At 59.6% G+C, this 26,013-nt stretch overlaps 1 protein-coding gene across 1 annotated transcript; it reads right to left on the minus strand.

Moving 5' to 3' along the window:
- Positions 1–2,956: 2,956 nt before the first annotated feature.
- Positions 2,957–19,051, minus strand: INKA2 (inka box actin regulator 2). The gene is made up of 2 exons (XM_079761247.1): positions 18,891–19,051; positions 2,957–9,450 (listed from the first exon to the last, which is right to left on the minus strand). Exons 1-2 carry the CDS (start codon positions 18,945–18,947, stop codon positions 8,626–8,628), a joined length of 882 nt encoding a protein of 293 aa, XP_079617373.1. The 5' UTR covers positions 18,948–19,051; the 3' UTR covers positions 2,957–8,625.
- Positions 19,052–26,013: the final 6,962 nt, after the last annotated feature.

Genomic DNA, 26,013 nt, shown 5'->3' on the forward strand with positions numbered 1-26,013 from the left:
TACAGATATCTCCTATTTCCCTCCCTTTACCCCCTCCTCCCAGCCCCTATCCACCCCACCAGGTTTTGATGCATTTATTTTTATGTTCAAGCATGTGAGTTCTTGTGCTTGCTTTTAACTGTGTCAGAGTTCTTGCAGAACATACAGAGCAGAGCCAGGCGTATTCATTATGGACTTGTCACCAAGTGTTTGTCGTGCTTCTGCTGTATGTCAGGTGCTGATCTGCCTGTTGGAGATATGGCGGTGAGTAGTACAAGTCCTTCCCTCATGGAGTTTTTGACAGGTTTGTGTGTGCACGTGTGCGCATGTGTGTAATGAGTGCTGTGGAGAACAGTTAGCAGTTTAAAGGGGCAGGAGTGCTGGACAGTGGAATGTGGTGGTGGATTGAAGGTTTAGGTTTCACTCAAGTTTTTGTTTGCAGAAATGCTTGAAATGTGCAGCCTGTACTGCTGGGGCAGGTGGGGCGGCTGGGGAGGCCTCCGTGCAGTGGGAGGGTGCCTGGCATGTAGGAGGACTGGCAAGGAGGCCAACATAGCTAGAGAGAGTGAGCAGCGGGGATTGGGTAGGGGCAGATTGCTTTCGGCATTTTCTGAGCGGGACCCATGGAAAGGGTTTCAGCAAAGGATATAACATGATCTGACGCCACCTACCTCCAGGAATACTCTGGCCGTTGGGTTGAGAAGAGCTCTAGAGGGGCCAGTTAGGAGACAGAGTGAGTGAGATTCCCAGGAGGGCGTACATTTGGAGGTGAATGGGATCTCAAGGGTTGAGTACAGATAGAGAAAAGGTACAGGAAGCCCATCATGGGGTTGGGAGAGGAAAATTAGCAAAGGAGAACGTGGAGGTCACTGGTGACCTGATGGGCTTCGGTGGAGTGGTTGGCAGTGTCTGTAGCAGGAGGAGGACGATGGAGACATGAAGCAAGGCCTCCTCTGTAAGATGGGAAGCAACGTGTGTGTGTGTGTGTGTGTGTGTGTGTGTGTGTGTGTCTAGTGAGAATAATCCACTGAGGAGGACTGGGTGGAGAAGTGGAATCTTGTCTCCATGAAGACCAGCTAGAGCACAGGCGGCAGAGCGGCAGGAGGGAAGGCAGTGCAGGGTAGAGGAGCCGCAGGCTGCAGAGCACTGATGGGAAATACCATAAAGAGGCTCAGGCAAAGTAGTGTGAGGTGGAAGCGACAGGTGCATGCTCTCGAGATCTGAAAGGCTTCGGAGACAAGGCGGAGGTAGTAGGCCTTGGAGGGTGAGAGTGGGGAAGAATCAGGCAGGTTTCAGGAAAAAGCAAGTGCAGGAAGCAGGAACAAGAAGTGATGAGTTTCCGTCGGTGTTACTGTGGACGGAATTGGCTGGAGGAGGTTGGGGCCGCATTATGCATGGGGCCTTGGGACAGGAAGTTGACCGTCTAGTAGGTTAAAGCCAGGTAACTAACGAGGGCAGAGCGGCCTCTAGGTTGGGACTTGGAGGGCAGGGGCGGGAACATTTCAGAACTGACCAGAATGAAAATTAAAGTATTGTCCACTCCCCTCGGGCTCTATCTTCCCAGTCTTCATTTCTCACTCCATTTTCCCCCTTTAATGATCTCCAAGGCATGTGGTTGTGACCATTCCTGAACGCAAGCCCCGTTTAGAAGGGAACCAGCATTAGTACTTTGGTGCTCAGAGATGTTAGGGTTGAAGAGACACGTCTTCCTTTGCTCCGTATTCCTCTGCCTCACCTTGGCATGATGCTGCTGCCCTCCGAAATGTTGGCACCTACTGGGCATGCAGTACATATTTCCACCCTCACACCCTCCCATGTTTTCCTCTCTCGACGGACTGTTACTTCACAGCAGGAGACGGCAGCCCCTCGGGCCCTTCCCAGGGGATCTACCCACTGAGTGGGAAGGCCAGGAAGGGGGTCTTTCCTAAATCCACCCCTACCAGGTAGATGCCAGTGCTCCCGCCAAGCTCCCACCGTTCAGGCCTTCCCTTCAGGGCAAGAGGGAAGCTACATGGTCGCCCCGTCCACCTCCCCCTTCCTGTCACCGCTGTCTCTGGTTGGGTGGGTTGGGAGTGTGAAGAGTCACCAGGCTGGGGGGATGCTAAGCATGCAGTCTTCCCAGTTTGGAAAGGAGGGCTTGGAACTGGGACTGGGCATTGGGCCCGCCTGCCTGTCCTGGGAGCGGATACATTTAATGGAGAAGATGAAAGAAGACATCTGATCCCTACCCTCCCAGCAGGGTCCTGAAGCCAAGGCCACGCTTTGGAATTCCTTGGGCCCTGGAACCACTGATGCAGAGCCTCACCCACTATTTTCTGGGATATAAATGGACTTCTGTGAACAGATGCTCGGAACTCAGGTCAGGATCCTAACACCTGCTTGAGTCAGTCTGGCCAGCGCTCACAATACCGAGCGCTCCCAGGCTGCCTGGTGGAGGGAGGCTTGGAGGAGGCTCGGAGGAAGTTACCAGCCCTGGTACCTCTGGCTGGGAAGCTGAGTCTGTGGAGCAATTTCAGTTGCTACACTTACCCTATTTGGAAGAACCTCTGGTTTTGGTTTGGGGTGTTTTGTGGTTTTTTTGTTTTGTTTTGTTTTCCTGACACCCTCCCCTTTCCCACCCAAGTGATGTCTGCCTGGTGCCTCGCTGGCCCCCCAGCCCCTGGAGACAATGCCTGGCTTGTGGCCAGGAGTGCAGCTGGGGGTAGAGAAGGCGCTGAACACCCAACTCTCAGCTTCCTTCCCCATTGCCCCGCCCTGGCCCTCCACAATGGGGGAGGGAGAAGCGGCAGACTCAGTGTCCCCAGGACGGGTGGGGAGCCTGGCAGCGCCCTGGCAGTGCAGAGGAGGAAAAACTAGTGTAGCGCAAGTCTAGGCCAGACGTTGCCAAAAAGAACTAGGAGCTGAGCCAGGTCAGGAGGACCGGTATAGCGGGGGGCGGGGGTGCAGAAAGGGAGAGGACTCGGGGGCTGGGGCACGGTGATGCCCTCCGGGATGGGAACTGAGGTCCACTTGGCTGCTGGTCTCACCTGGGGGTGGGGCAGGCTCAGCTTGGGGCTGAGGAGTGGAGGTCCGGTGACAGCCTAGGGCTTGGGCTGCTGATACACCAGTAAGGAGTGAGGAGTCGCTGCCCTGGGGGCCCTCCTAGTCTAGGAAGATACACACGCACACGAATGACAGGCTGAGTCCTGTGGTTGGGGCCAGGCACATGCAAGGCCTCCCGGAGGGCTTCCCAGGGGAGTGAACGGTGAGAAAAAGCCAGCCGGTCTGAGGGGGGCGGCGGGGGGTGGGGGGAGTCCCAGAGGCACAGAAACCCCAGGCTGGGGGCCCGCCACCGAGTAGCTCCTCTCCTGGAGGGCAAGTGGGAGTGAGAAGTGCCCAGAAATAAGGCTGCGCTCCCTTGGGTCTGGGTGGGCAGGGCCGGGCCTCCAGGCTCCCCGGGAAGCAGGCAGTGAGGAGGGTGAGTTCACAGGCTCTCGGTTTCCTTCGCCTCCTCTGTCCCCGCAGACCTCAGGCGGCATTTCCTTGCAGCTGTGGGCTCCAGCCTCCGGTGGGGAGAGCAGATGAGGAAGGGGCTGAGGGAGGCACGGGAGGAGGGGGAGTAACATGTGCAGAGCGGGAAACAAGAAAACAAAACCTGATTCTTCTCTGGGATGGACTCACCTTCCCCCACCATAGCAACAGCCCCAGAGGCGGGCAGCCGCAAGCTGGGGTGGGCATCTGCTGTGCCCGTCGGAGGAAACGAGGGGCCTCTGTGAGTGGGGAGGGCAAAAGAGCCACCCAGACAGTGGACCACCCAGGGCTGGGTCGTGGCTGGGAGTGGGCGAAGGCACAGAGCATTAGGCGATGGTTTTTGGCAGGGAGTCCTGTGTCCCTGGACCAGGGCAGACGTGCTCAGAGGGGCATATGGAGAGGGAATGGCTTCTGTGATGTAGAATCCAGGGCCGGTGGCATCTGGCCTGAGAGCTGGAGTCGGGGACCCCGCTGCCTTCTCCACCCAGGGCCCAGGGTTTCGGGACCTTGGCAAGGCTGAGTTCATTGTGTTGCCTGGGCGTGCATGCGTGTGTTTGTGCCAGAATTGGGGTGTGTTTCTGGAGGTGGTGGGTGGAGGGGTGTGTCGGGACTGATGGAGGGCACTGTGACAGGCAGGAACAGAGGGAATCTGGATGAGAGATTTCATCATCCTGGTGCCTTAAGGCTTGGCTAGAGGAGGCAAAAGAGAGGCAGGGGGCATCTAATAGTGCCGAGGGGGTGACTGCAGTCAGGTCTGGCCCCGGCCCCGGCCCCGGCCCTGTAGGGTTAGGCTCAGGGTTAGCCCAGGGTCTTCTAGGCCCTCCTAGTCCATTGCCCTTCCTCTGGCAACACAGCCAGGGCCCTGAGCCCTCCGAAAGGGGCAGGTTTCACAGACGCCTCACCTCCCTCCACCACACGTTGCGTCCTGTCCATGGGCGTGGATTCGAGGAGGGCAGCCACTAGCTCCTTCAGCCGTTAGTCCCCGGTGGCTGGCGTTGGGGAGGGAGAGACTCCAGCCACCAAGGCTTTAGAGCAGGGGCCTGACTCTTCTCAAAACCATCAGGACTTGGCTCATTCAACTCTAGTCCTTGCCAAGAACATGAGGGCCCCGAGGGCTGACCATGCAGGAGAGGTGGGAGCGGGAGGGGTGGGGTGCTCCCCAGAGCACATCCTCAGGCAGTGGGCTCCTCAAGCCCCTCTTCTGGGCGCAGCCCATGCTGCTGCCCTCCATCCCCACCCCCAACACACACACCATCCTTCCATGGAAAACGGTAAACTGGCAACAGCAGGCCTCCTGGTAATATTTTTGCACTATACAAAAACATGTCCACACCTATTGTCTTCTGATCCTGGCTACATCCTGTGAGGTCATAGGGCCAGTATACATTTTTAACAAGGCTCAGAGAAAGCTTTTTTTTTTTTTTTTTTTAGCATTTTTGCATTGCGCCCCATGGTTAGCGCCGGAACTGAAGGTCAGGGAGTCCCATATATTCTGCTCAATATATAGACGGTGTGCTTGACCCTTAGGTACACTTTGTCCTTTAAGTCTCACGCAGCCCCGCATGGTCCCTGTTCCTCCAGTGAAGAGAATGAGGCTCCCAGAGGCCCAGCAACATACTCAGGCTCTGCAGTGACAGAAGGCGCCTCACGTCCTGTGTGTCCGCCTCCAGACCCAGCGCTCGTGCCCTGGCACCAGCAGAAGGGCCTTAGGTGACCCGGTGGGAAGTCACCTGGGGACACAGGCCCCTGCTCCCCAGAGGGACAGGCTGTGCTCTGGCTTTTATGGGGCCCTGTAGGCAGTGTCACTTGGGGAGACAGGAGCCCCTCCTGGACAGGGCTCTGGGAAGCAGGGGGCTGAGGTGGAGACAGCTGAACCAGGTAGGTCTCTTCCTCAGTTGGGGTTCAGATCTCAACCTGAGGGGTGGGTGCAGGGGAAGTGCTTGAGGGCAGAGGGGCCCCAGGTGTGAAGGGTTGGAAAGAGAAGGGCAGGAGCGGGCAGGCCCTTCCTCTTCTAGCTCTTGCTTATGGTAGGCACAGACGGCCACAGGGCCACAAAGCAGCAAGTGGGGACCCTGAGCAATGCCTGAGCCAATCGGGGGGGGGGCTCAGTACCTGCCAGGGAAGCAGGCCAGGTGTGAGGCAGGGCCCCAGGCCAGGGAGAATATGGAATGAGCTTCCAGCCTATTTGCATGTCCTAATTAACCATAAAATGAGCCCCAGGGGCAGAATTAAGCTGTCAGTTTCTCGCGGTGTGCTTCCACTACTTCCCCCCACTACCCACAGCTCTCCACGCCACGCAGCCCACACCTCCTCCTCTCAGGCTCCAGGCATTCCCAGTGCCTTCCTCCCTCAGCCTCCTTAACATAGTCTCCATCCTGGTCGCAGTCCCTGCAGGAGCCCACAAGGGGAGGGAGAAGGAAAAGTGGGGGGTGAATGAATGGGCCATAAGCTTTCATTAGCAAAGCCTAACAGCAAGGAGGCGTCACACCAGCCCCTTGAAGACCCGGGCAGATTTCCCCACCCCAAATCAGCGTTCTGTTGACTTCCAGGCCTGGATCCTGAGAGGACAGGGTTTGGCTTGGCTTTGGGGCAGAGGTGGCAGCTTGTGGGGAGTGTGAGGAGCACAGGGCTGGACTGTTTCTGGCTGGACCTGTTCCAGTTCCCATCTCCGAGCCGCTCCCTGTGAAACGAGTCACAGCAGCCGCTTCCAGGGTACGGTGGGGAGGAAATAACCTGAAGATGCTGGTGCGACGCCTGTTAGTGATGTCGCAGCGGACGGCACTCCTGGTCAGTTTGTTCCCCCCCAAGTTAAAAGGGGTGTTGGTTCCCCTGAATCCCGGCTCCCCGGTGGGTTCATGTTGCTTCTCTCTCCCCGCTGGGCCCGGATCAGGACCTGGGTCCTTTCCATTGCTCTGTTCTTCATTTCTGTCGCCGTGCCTGGCCCTGGGAGGTGCTCACACGGTTTGATTGGTCTGAATCGCGGTGATTGGTCCACAGAACAGAGGAGTCACAGGTGAATGGCCGAGGGGTGACTCGGGTTCCTGTAGTTGCTCCTGACTCGGATCTGGTGCCTTCTTGAGTAATTTGCTGGGTGGCTTCTCTCCTCAGGATTCAGGGGACCAGTAGGTGGAATCTTTGCACTCACACACCCCACCGCAGGCAGTCCGGTCTGTGGGCCTTCCCCCAGGGCTGACACACCCGAGTCCTGGGGAGACCCGGGAGCAGGGGGCTGGGGTGGGGACAGCTGACCCAGGTGGGTCTCTTCCTCAGGCCGCAGGGCAGCTCCTCCAGGCAGGGCGAGCTGCGGTGGCCAACGCCGGGGAGAGCGGAAGAGTTGGTGTCAGAGCCAGAGGGCCCTCTGCTTCCATTTGCTCAGAGCAGTGGTCGGCAAACTCATTAGCCAGCAGAGCCAAATACCAACAGGACAACGATTGACATTGCTTTTGAGAGCCACGTTTTTTAAACTTAAACTTCTTCTAATGCCACTTCTTCAAAATAGACTCGCCCAGGCCGTGGCATTTTGTGGAAGAGCCACACTCAAGGGGCCCAAGAGCCGCATGTGGCTGGCGAGCCACAGTTTGCCAACCACGGGCTCAGAGGATGACAGTGCCTTCTAGGGGCATTCCCAGGTCTGAAAGACGTGCGTGCTGCCTGGCAAATAGGGGGCTCTCAAAAACCACCAAGCTGGGCCTTTCCTGTTGTAGCTTCCGCCATCCAGAACTACACACCCACCATCTGATTGTGTGGGAATCTGGGAGTGACCCTATGGAGCTGCTCACTGTAAGCCCCACCCCCCATCTCCTCCCTGGGGGCCTGGGTTACATGAAGAGCCTTTCTTGTTTTTCTTCTCCAATTTGCTATTAATGCTCTGAGGGCAGGAAGGCGTCTTGCCTCTAATTGCAGCTGTCACCTCCCATCAGGCAGAGGGCAGATCAGACGGGAGGGGCGAAGGGGAGGGAGTGTGTGCCCTCCCAGGCTGGCTGGGCCCTAACAGGGACCTGCATTGTCCATTCCCAGCTAGCAGGCTTTCCGGGCCAGAGTAGGCGGGCTGGTGGCTTCCAGGGGGTGGCTGGGGTGGCATTGCTCTTGGGCCACGTGCCACCACCACGGCTGCAGAAGCTGAGCTGCTGCCCAGGGCCCTCCCTCTCCCCAGGGTGGTTCTGGGTCAGGTGGGAAGAGGCCAGAGATGGAGCTAAGGATTTGAGTGTTTGTACCATCTGGGCTCACTCTCACTGGAGAGTGTATACGCCCTGTGTCCTGGTGGGGGTGCAGGGCTTGAGACAGGGTGTTGCGGGGAGCGGTGTGACTCCAGGGCCCAGCTGCTCTCAGTCAGCCCTGGTCTGGGGCCAGCTGGTGTGTCCTAGGACAGGTGGCGCCTCCTGTGGGCGTGGGGGTGATACCTGCCTACTTGCTCGCTTGCACAGGAGATAATGGGTGGGAAAAGCTTCCCAGTGCTCTCGGGGCTGCAGGTATCTCTTCCCTGTGATTTGGGAAGACAAGGGCTTCCCCCAGGATTCCTTACGCCCGCACTGCTGAGCCAGCCCTTTCGGATCCGGTGCCGCTGACAGCTCAAGGCAGCAGGCGCAGGAGGGGTGGGGGTTTCTCTCTGCTGCCCCCACTCCCAGGAGGCTTAGGGTTAATACCTGTGCCAGGAGCAGTGGTTTGCCGGAGAAGCAAACAGTTATGGGGACACAGAGATGAGGTCTTTATTGGGAGCTTCTCTGAGGAACCTGAGGCCCTGATGCCCTAGTCCAGTGGTTGGCAAACCTCATGAGCCGCGGTTTGCCGCTCCGTTGACTAATGAGTTTGCCGACCACTGCCCTAGTCCATATAGAATGTTCATCTGGGGTCTTTGGGGACAGTGAGGAAGGTCAGAAGGATTTTCTGGTCTCCTCCCCTTATACCCACTCCGGCCCAGAATGAGCAACACACACACACACACACCGCCTCCCCTACCAGCCAGCCGTCACTGTCTCTCCCCACCACAGGCCGCCTGGCCTCCTCTCCTTTCTGGGGAAAAGGAACCTGGAACTGGGCTTCGGAACCTGGAGTTGGGCTTTTGAAAGCCACGCCAGCCGCATCCTCCTCCCCAGGGCCCCGCAGGGTTCAGGGTTCAGTCCACTTTCTGTACGGGATTCAGACCCAAACAGCGGTGTTAATATCAAAGCCGGAGGGCGCGGCTTCCAGGGCCTTGGGGCAGCCCGTGGACGTGCCCGCCCCTCGCCTGGGCTCCCCCGCGCCCGGGAAGGGAAGATGCCCCGAACCCTTGGGATGGCCCCGCTTCTTGACCTTCTGCGAGCGTCCGGCTCGGGGCTCTGCGGCCGAGGGGGTCACCCAGCCTGGCTTCTCCTTCAGCAGCCGGTCGCGGTCAGGCCGTACGCTCCGCAGGAATTTCCGGAAGATGTTGGCGGTCAGGGCGAACTTGCGGCCCAGCTCCCGGGGCTGGCCCCGCTCTCCCTGGGGCTCCCCCGCCTCCCTAGGCTCCCCCTTCTCCCCGCCCTTCTCCAGTTCTGGCAGGTCCAGCCAGTTGCCCACCAGGTCCGCAAACACGTTGTCCCCCATCACCAGAGGCTGGCGATTCCGGCCCCGGGACATCAACGTGGAGGTCCAGTCATCCGGCTCCACCAGCTCGGGCCTCTGCTCGGCACAGCCTTGGAGCTCTGGCGGCTGGGTCCTGGGTCCGAGAGCTGGCTCCGTACCCCACACACTCCTGTCGGATGGGCACCTGGCGCTGCTCCCATGAGAAGCTTGGCTGGAGGGGGAGGCACCTCTGCCACCCTCCCACTGAGGGGGCTCCGGCTGTGTCCGGGGGCTGGCAGGGCGGCCTGGGGCAGGAGCCCCCCCAGAGATGTCCAGCTGTTCCAGGGCTGTCTGCACCTGGAGGAGCTTCAGCTCCTGCAGCGCCCCCATCATGCAGTTCATCTGATCCTGCAGGCCGTCGCCCACCTCCTTCATGGACATCTGCGGAGACAGAAGAGAGCCAACCTGTGAGCCGTGGCGGGGTGGGGAGAGCTGCCCCTCATTGGCCCTGAACCTGGACCCCCTTCCCCAACACACACCTCCAGTGTCATTCCAGCCGCCAGTGACCCCGCCTGTACAACCTAGGCCAGAGCTGGGAAGGAGGACCTTTCACCCGGGGTGGCTGCAGAAAGCATAGCCTTCCGGCAGCTCCTTGCCGTGGCGGGCGCTGCTCTCCACCCCGCGGGTGTATGCGTAGATGCCTGCGTACAAATGAGCCTATGTTTGAGCTCCCCGACTACTCTGTGAGGGAGTGACTGGTGGTGTTCCCATTCTACAGATGAGGAAACTGAGGCACACAAGTAACTTGCTCAAGATGACATAGTAAGAGGTGAGCTGAGCTTATGGATCATGGTGAGGGGCGCACAGCTGTGGTGTGGACATAACGCCTTTGTCCTTCCTGTGTCTGTGCCCCTGCCTCTGAGCCTCCAGACGACGACGACGACGACAAGGACAATGACACTTTGTGATATGAACTATGCAACCGGAATAGTGCCGAGGACACTCCAAGCATCGTCGCCCTTCCTCTTTATATGTCACTGTTCTCAGTTGAACAAATGAGTTACCACAGTGGGTGAAGTAACCCGCCTGAGCCACGGCGCCCGGGGCTGGACTCACACAGCACGTCTCTGTCCAGACGCCATAGTCCTCACCACCCGGCACTTCCAAGACGGTGGCGGTGGCGGTGGCGCTGGGCTTGAAGGCTGCCCGTGCCCCGTGCTCCCTGCGGGGAGAGGAAGAGCTCGCTCCCTGTGAGAAGCGGTCGGCTGGGGTTTCCATTCACGGCCGGGCACGTCTGGCTGCCAGGGCGGAGGTCAGGAGGCCAGGCAGCTCCTGTGTGCGGAAACCCTCGCCCGGCTCTTCCCAGTCCTCCTGAACACCTGTCCTCCCCCAGCTGCTCTGGTGCCCTTCCTGCCTTCTTGGCCCACTGGGCCAAGAGTGGGGACACGGGGGGCCAGTTCCCCAGCCCCTTTGTGGGTGTCTAAGGCCCAAGTCCCAGGTGCCAGCTGGAAGGGGCTGAGAGATGGACTTGGGTGAGGGCCGAGTTTGGAGGCCGGGCAAGGGATGCTTGGTCTGATAACATTCATGAGGTTCCTACCCCGGGCCCAAGCTGCCTGGGTCCCGCCAGCTCTGCTCAGGTTACCAGCAGCAACCCTCCTGTGCGGGGGCCATCTGTTTCTTAAGCCCCCCAGAGACCCGTGGGGATCATCTTACCTCCCAGCCTGGTCCTAATGCACACAGCTCAGCCCACGGGGTGGAGGGTGGGGGTGGGGGGCTCGGGAGGACAGGCACAGAGGCTCTGCAGGGCTGCACGAGCAGCTGACCCTCTCAGGCTTCAGGGTCCTCCCTCCCCTGCCAACCGGGCTCTCCACTAACAGCCGTGCAGGGCTGACTGTTCTGGGGGCAAAGAAAGGCCTTTGCTGAGCCGGGAATCGCCACACTCAGAACCTCCCCCACGTGTCCGGGCCCCGACAGCCAACTGCCTGGGCCAGCCCGTGCCATCGATCGGCCTCCGCAGCACCAAGACGGCCTCGGGGACGGCTGGCTTCCTGTGGCCCCTCGCTCTGACCTCTTGGCTACCACCTCCCCGGCCCCTTCCTCAGCTGGGGAGACCCAGAGCAAAGTCGGGAGAGACGCGGAGCCCTCATCCTAAGCCTCCACGGTCCCTTCCCGGCAAACTGCTCCTCTGACTCCCAATTCCTGCCTCCTTCCCTCCTCGCCCCGACCTAGAGCCCCGGGGTCCTTTTTGCCTTTTCCACCGAACGCCCCGCCCCGTTCCTGTCTCCAGATTCCATCTGAAATGCAGAAGCCTCCTCCAAGGCCTTCCGCCGCCAGAGCTCCTGTCCTCTGAGACACTTCAAATGCCCTTCCCTGTGGTCCCGCGGCGCCTGTCCCCGCCGGCTCCTCTGTCACTTGGGCAACATTTATTGTGCATCTACTGACTGAGGGCGGGACTGGGCCTCATGTCTCCCCAGAACCCCCTAGCACCTTGCACTTGCTCCATACCACACTGCCCAGCCGGCGTGGCTCAGGGGTTAGAGCATCAGCCTCTGCACTGGAGGGTCTTGGGTTCGATTTCCAATCCAGGGCACGTACCTGGGTTGCAGGTTCCATCCCCGCCCCCAGTTGGGGCACTTGTGGGAGGCAACTAATCGATGTATCTCACATCGATGGTTCTCTCTCAAAATCAATGGAAAGAGTATCCTCACTCCTTGGGTGAGGAGTAAAAAAACAACAACTGAGTCCCACTGAACACCCCAAACCGTCCCCACAGACTGCCTGACTGCCTGCTGCCCTCGGACAGCACCTCACTGCACAGGGAGAGTCGGGCCAGACCTCAGGGTTTCATTTCCCCAAGAGGCCAGGAGTCTGAGCTCGCAGCCTCCTGCGAGGCTGAACACAGTCCAGGTCGGAGGCAGGGGAGGAATGAAATGACCCCATTCAATCTCTTCCAGTATGGAAAAATCCTTGGGAAAGAATGCTGACATTTTGTGCGGTTTTCCAGGGAGAATGAATGTGTGGGCATGTATGAATCCGGGGCTGTCCATAAAACAGAGGCCGCATTTAAGTCAACAGGAGCTGACAGGACAGCCCTATGGAAAATGGTACTCTGTATTGCTTGGGCTCTTGGGTTCTGGAGACAAATGGAACAGGGTTCAAATCCCACCTCTACCAGGTGATAGCTGCGTGATCCGGGCGGGTTATTGAAATCCTGCTTTTCGATTGCTCCCTTCTTTAAAATGGGGATAAGACTTCTTGCCTTGTAGGTACAGCTTTGGAGGGGTCGGGCGAGGCAGTACGTGATTATACGTGGCCTGGAGGTGAACCGGGGCTGTTGTCATGGCTTCCTGAGAACTTCCAGAACATTCCTCCTCAGTGGACCCGAATACAGAGTAATGATTGGGTTCCATTCATCCACCTGGCTGACCAAGGAGAAGCATCCCTAGTCCTGGCCTACCAGCGCCCCACACGGGACGGGGAGGGGACGGGGGAGCCTTGGCGTCCGCCTGCCCATCGTCAGGCAGGCTCGGTCAGCCAGCCAGGAGTGCTGACACTGAAGGGTGAGAACGGAAGGAGGAAGCCGAGTGTGGGGAACGGAGGCAGGAGCAGCGGCTGGGTCTGCACTGAGAGGCAGCTGCCTTTCCCCACCCCGAGGGAATGGCGTCACCCCTGGAGAGAGAGCCAGGGGCAGGCTGCTCTCTGGTCCAGGGCGTGGGACCTTCTCCATCCCAGGGTTTCTGTGGCCTCAGGACCAGAGGAGGGAGGAGAGAGCAGTGTGGGATGGGAGCGAAGAAAGGGCCACATCAGAGAGGATCCCGAGCTGGAAATCATCAGCACGGAGTCCCAGTCTCCAGGCGGGAGGGTGCGGAGTCCCTCTCCGGCCTCCCAGGGCCTCAGGCCCTTCCTCGGGTCGGGGACCAAATCACACCCCACTTGGTTTGGGTGGGAATAGAGCTAACAGCCGCCTCCGTCTTCTCCACTGCGAACATCTCTCTCCCATCCCAGCGACGGTGTGGAATCCTTTCTGAGAAAGGCCACACAGGGTCCCCCATGCTCCTAGCATCCATCCACCGCCCACAGTCCACCTCCCTCCCCCGCCCCTCCTGAGCCTCCATGTGTTTCCGTCTGAAATTTGTCTTCATGCCCAACTTTAGCGTCTCTCGCTTCGGCTGAAACCAGCCTGGGCTCCCTCCCAAATTAGAGCTGGACGCCCAGGCACCCTCCTGGGGTCTGTGCAGAGCCACCTGCTGCGGTCTGAGGCCTGGCCTGGGTCAGGCTGACGCTCGGCCACGTGACTCTGGGCAGATGCACCAACCTGTGTGCTTTGGGTTCTGAGTCTGTGAAATGATAACCCTTCCCACGTGGGCAGTGGCACTCACCCTCCCCGGTCCATGGCCAGATCCGACCCCGTGGTGACCCGGGAGGCTGGCAGGAGTCCTCCCCACTCGATGGACTCGCAGCTTGGAGGTTCAGTTTCTCCCTCAGTGTTTCCCGAACATTCTTCCCGAGACTCCCCTCACGCTTTTCACCATATCCGCATACGGCCTAGGCCAGTTGTTGGCAAACTCACTCGTCAACAGAGCCAAATATCAACAGGACAATGATTGAAATTTCTTTGGAGAGCCAAATTTTTTAAACTTAAACTTTTTCTAACGCCACTTCTTCAAAACAGACTCGCCCAGGCCGTGGTATTTTGTGGAAGAGCCACGCTCAAGGGGCCCAAGAGCCGCATGTGGCTCGCGAGCTGCAGTTTGCCAACCACGGGCCTCGGCTCTTACTAGGATTTAATACCTTACCTATATCTACTGCTTGTGGAAGTGCTTTTATAGAGGAACCTAGATGAGATGCATATCACCTGCTAGGAGCAGATGGCCGCTCTAAAACTGGTTTTTCATCTGAGCATCGCCTACATTGCCTTGAGCGACTCCAGTGGAGACATCCATCGACTGCCTCAGGTTCCTGCGTATTTGTGGGAGGACCAGACTGAACCCCTGCCCCCGAGCCTGGCCCTTACTCAAGGGCAGAGAGCTTCCCATGTCATCCCCACCCCTCACTTCCCAGCCTCATGGGATTGTTGTGAAAAGAAACCAGGCTGCCCAGTGGACGTGCAAAGTCACATCGTACAGAGAGAAGAACATGAGGTCTGGGAGGGACTCCAAGAGCCAGGGAGACCACTAACTCATCAGAGGAGGAAGGGACTGGCTGCCCTGGGCGGGAGGGGGCGCTGCTGCTGGGAAGCCAGACCCCAGCATCCTGGACCTCCGGGCCCGAGCCCTCGAGGGGGGCGTGTGGGGTCAGCTGTCCGTGGCCAGCACCCTTGCTGGGCCCTCGCTGGGGTGTGGGGGGAGTGGAGGTGGGAAAGGGTGGCACCAGCATCCTCGGCAGCCCTCCGCCCTCTCCTAGCCCCTGACCGACCCCACAGCTGTGCCTCCAGCAGCCGTCTCACGCCCTCTCCCAGCTCGGCCGGGACCCTTGGACACCAGCTCCAGCTCAGCCGTGGGCCTGGCAGTGTGCCTGCCCGTCTGCCCCCTCCCCGTCACTCCCAGGCTCCCCACACAGAGCCTGTCAGGCCCTCTGGAAGCTACAAGGAGGTTCCGGGCCGGAAATGGGAAAAGCCCCGCTTTGGCCAAGCAGCCAATTCTCCGGCCCAGTGAATGGGGACCTTCACAGCCCCTGCCCTTGGCTGCAGCGCTCAGCAGGAAGGTGGAGTAGAAACTCTGCCAAGAACCAGAGAGGGAGGACGGGAAAGAAAGGAGGAAGTCTGAGATGGATGAGCCCACCCTCCCATCCGGACCATCTCCGGGGGGCTGTGTGCTCCGGCGAGAAGCAGACAGACAGAGGTGCCCGATCTCGCCCCTTCCGCTGGCCTCCCACCTCACCGAGCCCTTCTCCCCGACAGCTTCAGCTCCTGTCCCCGGCAGTCGGTCCATCAAGTTCCTCGGGCATCCGAGGGACCTCAAAGAGTTACCTTCCTTTTCTCCTTCCTAGTCCGGCTTTCACATTCCTGCATGGACTCTTCTAATAGCCTTCTAGCCCAACCTCTGCCTCCGTTTCTTTTTTAAAAAAATATTTTTATTGATTTCAGAGAGGAAAGGAGAGGGAGAGGGAGAGAGAAATGATGAGAAAGAATCACTGATGGGCTGCCTCCCGCACGCCCCGTACTGGGGATCAAGCCCGCAACCTGGGCATGTGCCCTGACCGGGAATCAAACCGTGACCTCCTGGTTCATAGGTCCACACTCAACCGCTGAGCCACACCGGCTGGGCTCGTCCAAACTCCTCTTTGGCCCCCGCTCTACACATCAAGGGAACGGCAGTGTGAGGTCCTCTGCAAAAGCGTTGACCCGCCTCAGGAAATGTGCTCTTTTGCACCAAGATCCTGCCGTGTCTCCTCGGTCACCATCGTTTCTCCTCCTCTCTTTGCCTTTAGGCCTGGTCCCCCTCCAGATGCCAGAGCCTCCCGAACTGTGGCCACTAGCGGCCTACCTTCTAGCAACACCACGCTGTCCTAGGATGGCCTTCTCCAGCCTGAGAGAAGTCCCTCTCCTGGTTCCCCAGGCCTCAGCTGGGGTGGACCTTCCAAGAGCTGGCCTCCATCAACCGCCTCCTCCTCCAGGAAGCCCTCCCAGCCTGGCTGTACTTCACGAGCCCCCACTGCTCAGCCTGTATGCACTTTGTTTGCTCTCTACTGATCTGAGCTCATGAGAAACGCCCTGTGAGCATCTTACATCTGCTTCCTTCGTGTGCCGTGTCCACCCCTTTGTTAGAAGCTCTTGGGGAGCCGAGTGTAAGCAACAGCTGGTCCCAAGGCCTTGTGCTCCGGGCAGGGCCCCTCGTTGGCGTTGGCGGCTGGAGCCGGAAGAGATGTGTTCCCTGCTGAAAGGTTGCAGCCCCCAAGCCCCTCGTCCTAATGAAGAAGTGTGTCAGCTGCTGCTCCTTCGCTGCCACATTTCATCCCTGAAACCCGATCCCGCCGTCCCGTCCAGGCAGGGCCCAGGGGCCAGTTCTCTAGACATTAACCAAATTGAGCCAAGACCCCCAAACCCTCAGCCTCCCCCTCCCCCACCCCGAGCTCGCTTATTACAGAGCAAATATTCTGCTTCAAGAAACTGGGAAATTCTGCCACTTTGGTTTTCAGGAACAGACTCTTCTTGTCTAGCTTTCCCGGGCCAGGGACAGGGCCGGGGGGCAGGAGGGGAGCGCAGAAGGCCCCGGACAGAGAGCGCTTCACAGCCCCTGACTGTTCCCTGTCCCAGCAGGTTTAACCCACAGTGTCTGCGGGACCGCTGCTGCTGGAAAGGAATTTCGTGGAATCAATGTCGAACTTGACTGATGTTCCACAAGTGCCATTCCTGGGCACGCACTGCAAAGCCAGTCCTCCTGGGTGGCAGGGATGATTCTGGCTGGGAGGAACACACACACACACACACACACACACACCCTCAAACTCATGCCTCTCCCACCCTACTGCGGACCTGGGGGAATAAATAAGCCAACACCTTCCTATTCCAACCAAGCTGCATTGAATTCACCCCCCACAGCCCTCACAAGAGCCAGAGGGCTGCGCCAGGGCCAACTCAGCTCTGCTTTCTCCTTCACTCCCACTGGGGAAACTGAGGCGCTGAGATTTGGCTCAGCAACCTAAGCACTGGGCCGAGGTGTCGTGGAGTGAAGGAGACTCGAACAGCTCTGCCTGTCACTCCGCTGTCTCCTTTCCGGGGCGGACTGGCACAGGGGCGGGGATGGAGCCCCATGGGGGTGGGGAGGGAGGGTGCATAGCTCTCCCATCTGAGTGTCATTCTGGGCCCCAGGCCAGGCATTTGGCTTCCTCTCCAAGAGAGTCAAAGGCTGAAGCTGCTCAGACAAAGGGCCAAATGAAAGCTAATGGGGAGCCGGGGACTTCAGCCTCTCCCCTTCCTCTTCCTGGGGACCAGGGGCTCCAGCCCTTGGCAGGAGACGGTGCAAATCAGGACCTGGAGCTCAGCTCGGTGCAGATGCCTGTTTGCCTTTTCTGTTCTCCTGGCACCCACAGACTCCGTCTTCCTCCCCTCACTACCTCCCACCTAGGGTGCAGTAAAAAATGCAAATCGGTAGGATTTTAAAATTCCAGCCCATGCCAGGAACACCCACAAACCCTCTATTAAGGCAGATCCTGAGGTGGGTGGTGTGGTCCCAGATTCCAAGAAAAAAAAAAAAAGATTCTGTTCTCAGCATGGGCCTTGGACTTCAGACATGATCTGTGATGATCGTGACCTTCCTCTCTGGTATTGGACAAACGCATGGGAAAGGTCAGAACTGTGTATGTGTGGGCTGGGCCAGCCATCCCAAACTGCCTTGGGAAGCATGTGAAACTCGTCTGGGAGGGGACAGGATGGAGACTCTTCTGTCGCTCACCGAATTCGCTGGGTAACTTTCCCTTCTGACCGCCACCACAGGCAGGGCTTCGGGAGGAAGCACCAGAGGGGCGCCGGGCTGAGAAGGCAGGCCCGGAGCGGGCGGACCGGGAGCCTGACCGTCGCGGAGAACACCTGCTCTCCGCGCCCCTCTCCCCAGAGCTGGCCCCTGCCAGGCTGCCAGGCTCCCTCCGCAGCGGGAGGAGTGAGGGTTTGCAGGGGGGAGGGGGCGCCCTCCCCAGCGGGAAGAGGGAGGGGTTTGCAGGCGGGAGGGGAGAGGATGCCATGGGATGGCAAGCCCGGGGCTGGCACTGTCTGCATCCAGGTCTGCTGTTGTGAGCCTGGGTGCCCCCGCTCTGAAAAGTTAAGAGGAGGAGGAGAGAAAAGGTGAGGCCGGGAAGTCGCCGACTCCCAGAGAAACACACTAAACGGGACAAAAAGAGGCAGAGGCGAGGACAGGAGAGAGCCTGGCGGACCGGCCGCGTGAATTCTGGCCGTTGAAGGAACATGGTGGCCGGGAGGGGTGGGGGTATATGAAGTCAGTGAGAATCAGCCAGAGTGGGAGCAGGCACCCCTCACCCCTCCTGGGTACCCCGCCACCACCACCACCACCACCACCACCACCACACTGAGCCACTTCTCCCAGACCCAGCACCCCGCCCCCGCACGCCCCCCCCCCCCCCCCCCGCACGCCCCAAGCCCAGACCTGACATCTGGCTGGGCCTCCGCAGCTCCCGCTCGCGATCTGCCAGGCGGTTCCCTCCCCCGCCGCTCCAGCTGCCAGCCCCCTCCCTGCTGGCAGGCAAGCCCGGGCAGACAGCCGGCCCGGCGGGCCCCCGCAGCCACGGCAGCTCTGCCAAGCCCGGCGGAGTTGGGGGCCCCAGGCAGTGCCAGCTCCTCTCGAGCGACCAGTCCCCGGCTGACCTTCTGCCCCGGGCAGGGATCCGGCCGCGAACGCTCCCCAGCGCCCCGCCCGCCCCAAATCGGCCAGAGCCACCCCAGAAGCCGGGCACCCCGCGTCCCTCTCTTTCTCTTTTTTCTTGTCCTGTGTCTATGAGGTTTTTTTCTTTTTCTTTTCTTTTTTTTTCTTAATCCCTACACCTTTTTCACCAGCCCCTCAACCGCGCCCCGCTCCTTCTGTGCGGGCGTCTAGGTCCCACTCCGTCCGCGTGTGCGCGCGTCTCGGTGTGCGCCCTCGGTGCGCGCCCTCTTTTCTGCCTAGGGTTCCCCGGAACCTCTCGGTCTGGGCTGGGTTAGCTCGGTCTCTGTCACTTGTTCCTGTGGCCTCGCTCTCACACAATCTTTGCTTCAAGTTTCCTCGTGGCCCTTTTCCCACGGGACAGGCCCTGCCCTCTGCCTGCCCGTGCGCGTCCCCTCCCCGCCTCCTCCTCGGCCTTCCTCCTCCCGCGCGCGTCCGGGCTCCCGGGGTCCGGCGAGGCCAGGTACCCATCGGGGGCGCACCCCGCCCTGGCGCCCGCTCCTCTCTTACCAGCTCCTGTTTGAGGCGGCGCAGATAGCAGTCCATTTCCCCGCTCTTCTTCCTCATGCGCCCATTGGCCGGGCTCGGGTCCACCACAGAGTCCCAGCCCCACGGAAACCGCGCGCCCCGCGGGCTCCTGGCCCCGAGATCCGCGCCTCCCGCAGCTCTGAGCGAAGCTTGCGGGACTTGGAGCGGCTTCCCCCGCTGCTGGCTGCGCGCGACCCGTGCCGGGGCGGAGGGAAGAGCGGGCCAGCCTATCAGCGTTCAGGGGGCATGCCCTCAGCCAATCAGAAGAACGCACGGGGGGCGGGGGGGGGAACCACGCGGGCTGGGCGCCCGCTGGCTGACCGTGACGCCGCGGGGGTTAGCGCTCGGCCCGGGCCGCCGCTCCTTGGGGGGCTGGCGGGGGACACCTGGTCCTGGCCCGCACGGCGCGGGGCACAGAGACGCCGGACTGCACCGACGCCCGCCAACAAAGCACGTGAGCCCTGTTTGGTCACAACGAGAGCGCCGTCCTACGCGTGGGCACTGGGTAGCGGCCTCAGAAAGAGGCTGAGCGCTTCGTGTCAACCCCCTTCGCCGAACTCCGACCCTCTGCCCGCCACCGCTCAGCAGCTCTTTGTTTGTTTGTTTCCCCCAGGTGGACTCTGGAGGCGTGGCTCCCCCCCCCCCCCCCCTCCTAGTAGAGGGTCCTCCCAGCCCACCCCTTGCCGGTCTATTCACTTTTTTAACACATTGAAGGCTTGCCGCCCTCCCCTCCGGGTTGTAGGTCCGGGGAGGTTGAATGGGACAGGCCCGGTCTCTGCTCTATACTTGGGGCGGGGACAGGAGAAGGACGAGACAAACACGTAAGAAAACGCGGTGGTGTTTCCTTCTGAAAACATAAAACGGAGGGACGCGCGAGGCTGCTTCCAATAGCTGGGCGGGGCGTGGAGGAGCGGGCCTTCCCGTGCCCGGGGCCCAGGTGGCCTCCGTTTTCCTAGCGCGGGAAGCGCCCTGTGCGGTCGGGGAAGGGAGAGGGACTCAGAAGGGCTCCGATTCTATTCCACAGGCACCGCCGGGGCGCCCGAGGTGTGCGAGCTCCGGCCGGGCCCTGGGCCCCCCGGGGGGTCTCGGCTGATGAGCCCGAGTGGGGCCGCCGACCCGCCCGCCGCTCCTCCCGGCGGAGCTCGGATCCACCCCGCCGGGCTCCGTGCGCCCCGGCGCTGCGCCACCCGGCCTGGCCCGCGGGGGGGCGGTGTGGCCCGGCTCGAGAGTAATTAGGGCAATTAGCCGCGTGTTGTTCCAAGGTAATGAACGGGGAAAGAGTGCCCCAAGCAGAATGTAGGGTCTCTGAGCCAGGCAGAACCTTGAAGACCCCACAGAAGGCGGGAAGAGAGCGTGCAGGCGCGCGGTCATTCCACCCCGTGTCAGCAAAAAGCGCTTCTGCTTAATTAACGCCGGAAGATGAGGGAGGGAAGGAGGATACAAATGACCATCGTTAGACGTGAAGACTTTGCAGAGTCCCTTCTCCCAGGCCCTCGATGATAGCGACGTGCCCACGTGTTCCGGCCTCGCCCTGAGAGCCCCGTGGGGAGAAGCTGGAGCGGGAGCTGAGGGATGGAGGGAGGAAGGGAGAGGCGCAGGTCTGCGTTTCCGTGACCACTCGTCAAGCCCAGGTGCCCCCCTCCGAGGTCGCTGTTCAGAATCCCGCGTGGGTCAGAAAAACCGACACCCGCGGGATCGTGCTCCGGGATTTCCCACGCCCGCTGGGAGAGCCTGAGATTGCATTTATCTGCTCCCTGCAGGCCTCCCCGCTGGCCCTCCCCGCCCTCTGGCTTCCTTGCAGCTGTGAGCTGGGATGCTCAGGGACTCCTTTCCGTGGGGCGGAGTGTGTCCAGAGGGAGCCACCCCCAAGGACCGAGCTGCTGTCCTCAGCCCACGGGGACCGTCCTGGGGTGAACCCTGCGGTATGGGGCAGAAAGAGGGGCCTGGATATTAGCCTAGAGTCCACTGAGGAAGCCTTCCAGGGAAGAAGACCCCAAAGCGGGGCTCCCCAACCGGGAGGGCAGAGCTTCCTCGCTGGGACACAGGGCCGCCTGTGGGTCTGTGGTGGCAGTAGTCTTCAGAGTCAAGTTTAAGCTCGGGTTTCTGCATCCCGCGGGCTCAGGCACCGGACTCCTGCGGGAGGATGGGGGTGGTGACGTCACAGCTTCCGGCACTGAGGCTGAGCTTGTGGCAGAACCAGGGACTGGGTGGGCAGGTCCTCCAGACGCTTGACAACACAGGATGACATGCGCAAACACTGTCCTTCCACTGGCCTCAGCTTCCCTGGCTTATGGTTCCAACCTCTGTGACTCTAACCCTTTTATACTCCTCACGAAACTCTACTCCCACAATGATCCGGGTAGTCAGGACGAGAGGAATCCATCTTAGAGATAAAGTCTATGTCATCAGCAAAGCCAGATCGCACTCCATCCATCCGCTCTTCCGCCGATGACTGTAATCTCAGTGCCCTGCTCCAAAGAGGTTCCGGAGAAGTCAGAGGTGCTATTTCTGGGTGGCTCCCAGGGGACGTTGGAGGACAATTACTGTCAAACTCTGAAGTCCTTCCGTGATGCTGGGCCATTGTGACTTTCTTGCTCCCCGAGAAGGCCAAGGTCACACCCAGGGCTCTGGGGCTCTCTCTCTCACCTTGATCCTGAAGAGGTCATCTGGGCAGAGCAGGAGGCAGGAGCAGGAAAAGGGGCTGCCTTCCCCTTGTCTCTTTTCCTGAAAGGGTTTAAGTGGTAGAGAATCAAGCCTGTTGCCATGGTTATATAAACATGGGTAAATATTTCTGGGCTGAGGATGGGGGGCGGGTGGTGGATATGATCCATTTTTTGCAGAAGAGGAATCAAATGGTCAGCCTCCTCCCCTTCGGCCCCCCAAAACTCAACCTCGAGGCGGGGGATGAGATTATCTCACTTGGAAATGAGGACTAAACCAGAGATTTTGAGATTGGTTTTGAACATACTTTCTCACAGCCACCCTTTGCTGGGCTGGAACCCTCAGCAGGCATCTCAGCATTTACCCCCTGCTGGTGGGGATACGTGTAAGGAGGGTGCTTTCTTTTCCTGAGGGAGGTGGTACAGCCCCTGGAAATGGCGTCTGTGGGTGTCAGACTCTTGGGGTTTACCCAGCCTCATGAGGGAGGGTGGCCCCTCTGTCCCACTGCCAGAGCCGGAGGGTCCTGGCACTGATGACTACGCTCAAAGGGAGCGGCAGAACCAGCTGTGTCCCAACAGAGCTCGGACCCTAAACTAAACAATGGAAACACTGCCGTTCTCCTGGCCGGGTCCACAGCCCCCACCCGGAGCACCCGCCCACCAAGTCCTAGCTAGCTCTTGAAGGCCCGCCCCTGGGTGAGGTGATGTCCATCTCGTCGCCATTGGCAACAGAAGAGCTGGGGGGCTCATCCTGATGTGAGGAAAGAACCACGTGGCCACATGCGGTCTGGAAACCTCATCATCACATCACCCTCCCTAGGGCGGGGTCTAGGTCCCCACTGCCCACAGGCCTCCACCCCTTGTGGCTGCCAACAGCCATTATTACCCCAACCCCCCTCACAGCTCCCCCCGGCCTCCTGAGCACCAACAGGAAAGGCTGACCCTAGAGATAAACACGTGTTGTTGGCAGGAGTTCAGATATCACTGCGAACTGCTCTCTCCAGGCGAGCAGGCGCAGAGGTGCTGAGCAGAGACTGCGTGTCTGAGTGCACACACACCGGGGTGCTGGGCTGGGGGTGGGGGGTGTCTGGATGGAGGCCCAGCTCTTCTCTGAAGAATCTAATTCCTACCTTTCATGGCATCGTCCTCTGTCCATCGTACAGAGGGCTGGGCTCCTTGCCTCTTCCAATCCAACACCAGGGAGACAGCAGAGGGAGGAAGTGGCCTGTATGCTGGGAGGCCCCTCGGTTCCCAAAGGAAGATTCTCTTTGGGTTTTAATTGAAGACTCTTTTGACTTGGGAGAGGAATCAAAGACGACTCATTAACAGCTCCTTAGCTCTCGGTGTCTTCAGCGTAGATGTCATTCTCCCCACTTACAGACAGAGCAGCTGAGGCCCAAAGGCTTTGGTCTGTGTGGTGATGCAATAAAGTCTCCGTTTCCAAGGTAACCCCTTGCTGGTACCCTAGTCTGCAGAAAGCAGGATTACTGCGATGACTAGGGCCACTGAGGGAGAGAGTCCCCTAAGGGTGTCCCCCTCCCAATCCACTTGCCCACCTCCAGCTGTTGACGGGGCCCCAAGCCCTGGCTCACGGACCACTTCCGGCTCTCCACCTGGCCCCTCCCCCTTGATGACATAACCACTTCCAGCTGGCCGCAGGGCCCCAACCCCCTGGCTCACCTGATAACTTCCGAGTGCTCACCTGGGCCCAGCCCACCCTGGCGGTCAGTCACATCACCACTTGTGACATCATCCCCCTGATGATGTAACAACTTCCAGCTGGCTCACGTGACCACTTCTGGGTATTCCCGAGGCCCTGGCTCACCTGACCAACTTCCGGCTGGTCCCCTGGGCCCTCCCCCTTGTTTTCCAGACACCGCCCCTTGTTCACCTGACCACTGAGCCACACTGGCCGGGCTCCTTAGCTCCTCACGCAGAGGCGTGGACTTCCCAAATCGCTGGAAGTTGGGTCAAAGGCCTAAGGCCCACAGCCCCAGATCGCCTTCTGCTCACAGGCTGCCTCAGACTGCGTGGGAAGGGCAGCAAGCAGCGGCTGCCAGCCCTCCCTCCTTCAAGACAGCCAGGGGGGTCCATCCGCCTCGGGACTGCCCATCGTCCCCACCATGGGGGCCTCTCACCCTGGAGTGGCCGGCGACCCAGACAGCCCTGCCTGCGGGCTTTGAAATCCGGGCCAGAGCTGTGTTAAGCCCCTGAACACCCTTTGCCTCCTGGGAGCCGTGTCCTGGCCCCTCCAGAGTCACTAACTGGTGGCCGGCCCCGAGGGCCAGCTTTCTGCCTCATTCACGGGGCACGCCCTTCCTGAGGGCAGGGGCCTTCTTGGTGCCATCCAGGCTCTGGACCCCAGGGAAGTGGGGCTTTTGCGTCCTCCTGTGACCCTCCTCCACATTCACGTGGCCCCACCAGCCTCTCCCCTTGACCACCTCCAGCTGTTGACGGGGCCCCACGCCCTGGCTCACGGGACCACTCACCGCCATGGCTTTTGCACGTAGTACTAACCTAGACATGGCTCCCACCCCCTTAACTTCTTTACAAAGTCACCTGGTGGCAAGACTAGGCTGTTAGTTATTCAGGAGCTTTTTTTTTTTTTTTTTTTTTTTTTTTTGAGGAGGAGAGAAGAAAGGCATTGGAGGAGGAAATAGAAGTACAGTTAGTCCTTATCGTCGTCGATGAGTTCTGAGACTTGAGCAAAAGGAAACCATTTTTATCGTAAGCTAATTGATACAAACGAGAGTTACGTTTCTGTGGCATCTCATCAAGGGACATTGAATGAAATGTCCTTATTCGAGGACCTGCTCTATAGTACTTTGAGAAAACGCTGTGTATGAATGGGCTAACTCATGTGAATAATTCAAAGGGAATTTTAAGTGCAAAATTAGACTGGTTCAAATAATCTACAGAGCCCTCCTTGGAATTAGTTGCCGCTATGGGCCTGGTGCTTCTAGTACCTAAGCGATGGTTTATTGCTATTTGGAAAGCAAATATCTCCATTTTGTAAACATTTGCTGGCTGGAAAAGCAAATGTTTTTCAGCTGCAAAACACCTGAAGAATGCCAGGGCACAACTAAGGGAAATACTCGGGAGATTTGTGCAAACGACTGCTGGTGTCCTGCACTGACAAGGAAAGAGACTCAATCGGCACGCTCCTGGGGGACATTCTGCCACATCTGACGTCCCAGAGGCCCGGCGCCGGCTTCCCTGTGACCTCACCGTGGCCTGCAACTCAGAGCGAAGGCTCATTTGATCACACACCCCTGGGCCATCGCCACCAGCTTCTAGTGGCTGTGAGCGAGGACCAGGGGCTGGCAGCCCGCCAGGGAGAGACTTGTTAGCGAGAGAGAAAGCAGGCTGCCTGCTCTCCTGCCTGGGCTGTGCCGTGAGGAGGGAAGGAGGTCACGTCTCAGGTTCGGCTTAGCGTGGATCCGCTTCCACCAGGCACCTCCACTCCGCTCCTTGTCAGGGGCCAGGAACTGTCTTAGCCCTGATCAGACCTCAGCCCTGGGCGATGGTGGGGATCTCGGCCTGGACCCCCCGAGGGGACCCAGTGTCCGGGTGACAGCCCCTTCTGTGGAGGCTTCTGCTTATACCCCGGGAGGCAGGCCCCTGTCCCGGGGTTTTGTGGGGCGGGCAGTGGCTCCCGGCAGCGGCAGCAGCCGCAGTCCGTACCAAGACAAAGCCTCGGGTTTCCAGAGCGGAAAGCCAGCGAGGCCGAGAAACACTGTCATCGCTTAACAAATGAAGACGCACATTGAGAAGCAGGAGCGGAACACGCAAAGGCGCCTGGGCTGTTCCCGCCCCTCCCCCTCCCCGCCTGCGGACAGGTTTTCTTTGCTGCGATTATTCCCCATGAATCATCATCCGTAGCAGCGACGGAGGCAACGGAGAGTGAATAATGAACCCCCAAATGGTCTTTTGTGTCTCTGCCCGGAGGGTTTTGGAAATAAATAGCATTTTCATCTTTCTGACTTAGCATCGTGGAATTGGGGGGCTGAGAGGGACCTTCTAGATAATCAGGGGACTGTGAGCTCATGAAAGGACCAGAAGTCAGGCCTGTGGGGCTGCGCATCCGGCCTGCCGCGGACACGGGGCTCCTCGCGTGCGTTCAAGGCCTCCCTTGTGCCAGGCCCTGGCCTGCTCCTCCCAAGCGCTCGAGGCCGGGGCTCCTCCGCCTCCATCCTGCAGACGAGGAAGGGAGACCGGAGCCAGAACCCTGCCGGCACCAGGGGCCCTGGCTCTGGCTCCGGAATCCACACCCTTTGGATGGGACGCGGGATTTTATTTAAAAATTTTTCTGTTTGTCAGTCCTCAGCAGAGGATATTTTTTTCCATTGCTTTTTAGAGAGAGTAGGAGGAAGGGCGGGGCAGAGAAACGGAGAGAGAGAGGAACATCAATGGGAGAGAGACACATCATTTGGTTGCCTCCTGCA

Source organism: Cnephaeus nilssonii, assembly GCF_951640355.1.
Source record: "Cnephaeus nilssonii genome assembly, chromosome: 21".
In the NCBI taxonomy this organism is placed as follows: Eukaryota; Metazoa; Chordata; class Mammalia; order Chiroptera; family Vespertilionidae; genus Cnephaeus; species Cnephaeus nilssonii.